Genomic DNA, 3,602 nt, shown 5'->3' on the forward strand with positions numbered 1-3,602 from the left:
TATTTTATTGTTTTGGAAGTACAAATAACACGAAATAAATTGATAATATACCTATAGTAAAAAAAATTATTCAAACGTTCCAAATTTGATTTATTAGTCTACGTAATTTTTTGACATTGATTTTTTGACTTTAATTTTTTGACATTTGGCTAACTTTTGACAGACATCGCTAATATTTTATGTATACGTATCACAAAATACCTAATCATTTGTTGAACTATCGAAAATAAATACCATAAATACATTTTAGATAACTTCACACAATGGCGACAGAACCCTCAACTTTACATGAAAAGAATATTTCAAACAAAAGTTTGAGTGATCGTGAAAGGTATGTATTATTTTATGTTTGAGAAAAGTTTTGAAATAATATATAAATTTGAATTATTTCAGATGGATTTGTATTTATCCAGCATACATCAATAACAAAAAATCTCGAAACGAAGGACGCAAAATTCGCAAAGATTTATGCGTTGAAAATCCAACCTATCAAGAAATCAAAGATGTATTATCTGTATCGAATCTACGAATCGGCATTGAAAATAAAATGTTTCCACGTGAGAAAAGCAAGGTATATATGTAAATTGTGGGAAAAATTATCATTCAATTGTTTAATATTTTTCTGCAATATTGTATTTATAAAATAGGAGTCGCAACATCGCGGTCGCATACGTGTTCAATTGAAAAATGATGATGGTACACCATTCAATCCTGATTTTAAAACCAGAGAAAGCATTTTACTTCATTTGGGTGGTAAAATTTCATTTCTTACATATATATTTTATTTGAATTACAAATAACTCTATAAATTTGTAAGGCAATTGATCATTCATATATATAGATAATTTGTTTAACGTTAAAATATACTAACAACCTAATAACATTATTCTATCGAATTTCTTTCAAAAATTCAATTTTTCGAAATTTTAGGTAAAATTCCATTACTGAAATCACGACAATCATCTCATTCAAGTGATCCTGGACATCTCATTGCAAGTGGCTCAAAACGTGGAAAAGGAAAAAGACGTTGAATAAATTGTTAAAATCTCTTTAAATAAAAGAAAACATATTTTTTAAACGAAAATAATAAAGAATAAATTTTATTTTTTTATCTTAAAAAGTTATTCAGTAGAAAAGTGATACAAATTGAACAATGAATTTTATTTGTCAAGCACTACCAAATAATCTAAATTTATTCTCACACTCTTGCGGTTTTGCCTAAGTTGATCAGAAGAAAAGAATTGAAAAAATGGAAATTAATCAATGAGTTATCGAACGAAATGGAAAATGATATTAAAAAAAGAAAGTATATAGTTTAAGCGCCAAAACCAATGACCACAACAACATTTTGCTTTTATTTGAGATTTGGTAGTAGTAATAGTAGTAGTGTTGAGATCGTTGATCACTATGAAAAGAGAAAAAAATGCCATTAATATGCTTACTATTTCTAGTATTTGTTACCATCGTCCACTACTACGTTTGGTATCATTTTTTGAAACAATGAGATTCTCATTATGGGAATGTTCGCGTAGACGTCAATTTTTGATTTTTGTAATAATAATGGAGTTGATGCCTGAATGGTCGAAAACAATTTGGCATCGGTAGATGATTCAACATGTACAATCCTTTCTTAATCATATTTCTCGCTGCATTTATGTCACGATTGAATATAACTAATGTTTTTGGTTCCTTGTATCTATTTTTCTTTTGTCTTGTTTCTGGATTTGGATTCGCTTCTGAGCCGGTCGATGGAATGTACATTCGGATCGGTATTTCCATTCTCGATGTTTCTTTTTGTATGTACGATGAACGCTGCGTGTCCATTGAATTGGAACATGAAAAACGCCATCTTCGACCGGTTTACAGTTGTGGCAAACTGATTTTTTTTTGTTTGTTTTTTGGTTCGATAACGACGAAAAGAAAATACAATCAATAATAAAAAATTGAGGTATGCCATAAAAGGAATGATGGAATTCGTACAACGGTTCCCTTTAAAATACAAAATTCTTACCGGAAATTGATCACAATAGAATGATACACAAATTAAAAAAATTAAAATTTGAAATTGTTTTCATTGCTGCGATTTCTTTTGAACTTATTGACACAGCAAGCGTTTTTGTTAAATGTGAGCATTCAAATATTAACCTCACTTTTGACCTTAGATATGTACAAATGCCGTATAAGGCATCAATCTCTGCAACTTCACGCAATTGAAATGAATTTCAATTCATTTCGCAATTTGAATGTAGATGGTAATTGAAAATTCAATTCAATGAATTGAAAAAAAAAATGAAAATTTCAATTTGCATTATTTAATGGTAATTATAATTGAATGGATTGGCATTGAAAAATTCGAAATACTGCTCTCAACCAACCGATTCAATATGAAGAGCACATAAAGCGATGCCAATTTGAATATTTTTGAGGAATTGACCACAACTCGTTCAATCAAATCGCTCAGACGTTGTTTGTCTGGGAAAAAAATTTCATCGCGCAAAAATTGATTCAGTGTCATCACCACGGTGAATTGTTCTCGGTTTTTATTTCAATGTTTCATATTTGATTTTGCCGTTTCAATGGCTTTTTTGCCGAACTCGGCCGAAGTGGGTTTGCGACGTCGTTTCATCTTCTGTCAACTAAAATTCAGTATACTTAAACAAAAATTTTCGTCGATTTTCACCGAATAATGTATGCGTCCGACCACTTCAATTGTTGTTCACTGTATCCGTCTGTGTGTCTCACTTTGAATTGACTTGCTATAGCCACTAGCACTGTAGTTCTAGTTTCATGTTTCCAAATGAACAAAGCCGGTAACGGTACGTTGTTTTGCAGGATTTAGAAAACAATCGAACTGTTGTAGAATTATTGCGTAGTGACAGCATTCGTTGTGTCTTGATGAGTGTTCGCATGAAGCCAAAAGTTTGTTAACTTTTCAATCTGTTTGCAATTCAAACGCAGTTTTGTGGTTCTTCGTAGCGACAAACTGTACAAATCTTGTTTTCACTGACTGCCCAAAATAAAACGCACAATGTTTTCGCTGTGACGTTGCTGTTGTGTGTCGCTGTGACGTTGCTCATCTCTCTACTACAGACCAAATCTCAAATTTTTGTCAGCAATGTGTTTCCTATTTCCTATGTGTGTGCGTTTGTGTGTAGTCCAACTATATAGTTTCTTACATTGTAATGGTTTCCCAATCATCTCTCACTCACTCACTCAGTCATTCATTCGGCCACACAGGCTCACTGTCATTACTCCCACGGATGACAACTTCATCCGTATCCGTCACAGATGCGGATATATATTTTATCCGTATCCGTTAAACTAAGCTTGCGAATACGGATGAATTGTATGTCCGTGGGATGTGTATCCGTGAAGAATTCTTAATACATCCGTCGCTATTTCTGTATTCACGGATAAAATATTTATCCGCATCCGTGAACAATTTTTTTTATTGCTTTTATTCAACGTAAGTTTTGATGTAGTTCTAAATTTCTTTTCCGTACACTCTACGCATTAAAGTATTATAATCAGCTCAAAATTGTGAAATGCACAAAAATCATTTTTCAACGCGTTTTGACCCTAGAGATTCAAGAACAACGGTT

At 32.0% G+C, this 3,602-nt stretch overlaps 1 protein-coding gene across 1 annotated transcript; it reads left to right on the top strand.

Moving 5' to 3' along the window:
* The first annotated feature begins 176 nt into the window (after window positions 1-176).
* LOC116348967 (signal recognition particle 19 kDa protein) lies at window positions 177-1,103 on the top strand. Its single transcript, XM_031780213.1, has 4 exons — window positions 177-331; window positions 394-571; window positions 648-753; window positions 931-1,103. Exons 1-4 carry the CDS (start codon window positions 264-266, stop codon window positions 1,029-1,031), a joined length of 453 nt encoding a protein of 150 aa, XP_031636073.1. The 5' UTR covers window positions 177-263; the 3' UTR covers window positions 1,032-1,103.
* The last annotated feature ends 2,499 nt before the right edge of the window (window positions 1,104-3,602 follow it).

Source organism: Contarinia nasturtii, unplaced genomic scaffold (assembly GCF_009176525.2).
Source record: "Contarinia nasturtii isolate CC-2019 unplaced genomic scaffold, AAFC_CNas_1.1 Cnas_scaffold_2721, whole genome shotgun sequence".
In the NCBI taxonomy this organism is placed as follows: Eukaryota; Metazoa; Arthropoda; class Insecta; order Diptera; family Cecidomyiidae; genus Contarinia; species Contarinia nasturtii.

What these genes read in the sequence shown, in the direction of transcription:
- LOC116348967 (XM_031780213.1), top strand. Translation starts at nt 264, where the DNA reads ATGGCGACAGAACCCTCAACTTTACATGAAAAGAATATTTCAAACAAA. An exon ending in AGTTTGAGTGATCGTGAAAG is followed by an intron (nt 332 to 393) that starts GTATGTATTATT and finishes GAATTATTTCAG; the next exon opens with ATGGATTTGTATTTATCCAG. An exon ending in TTCCACGTGAGAAAAGCAAG is followed by an intron (nt 572 to 647) that starts GTATATATGTAA and finishes TTTATAAAATAG; the next exon opens with GAGTCGCAACATCGCGGTCG.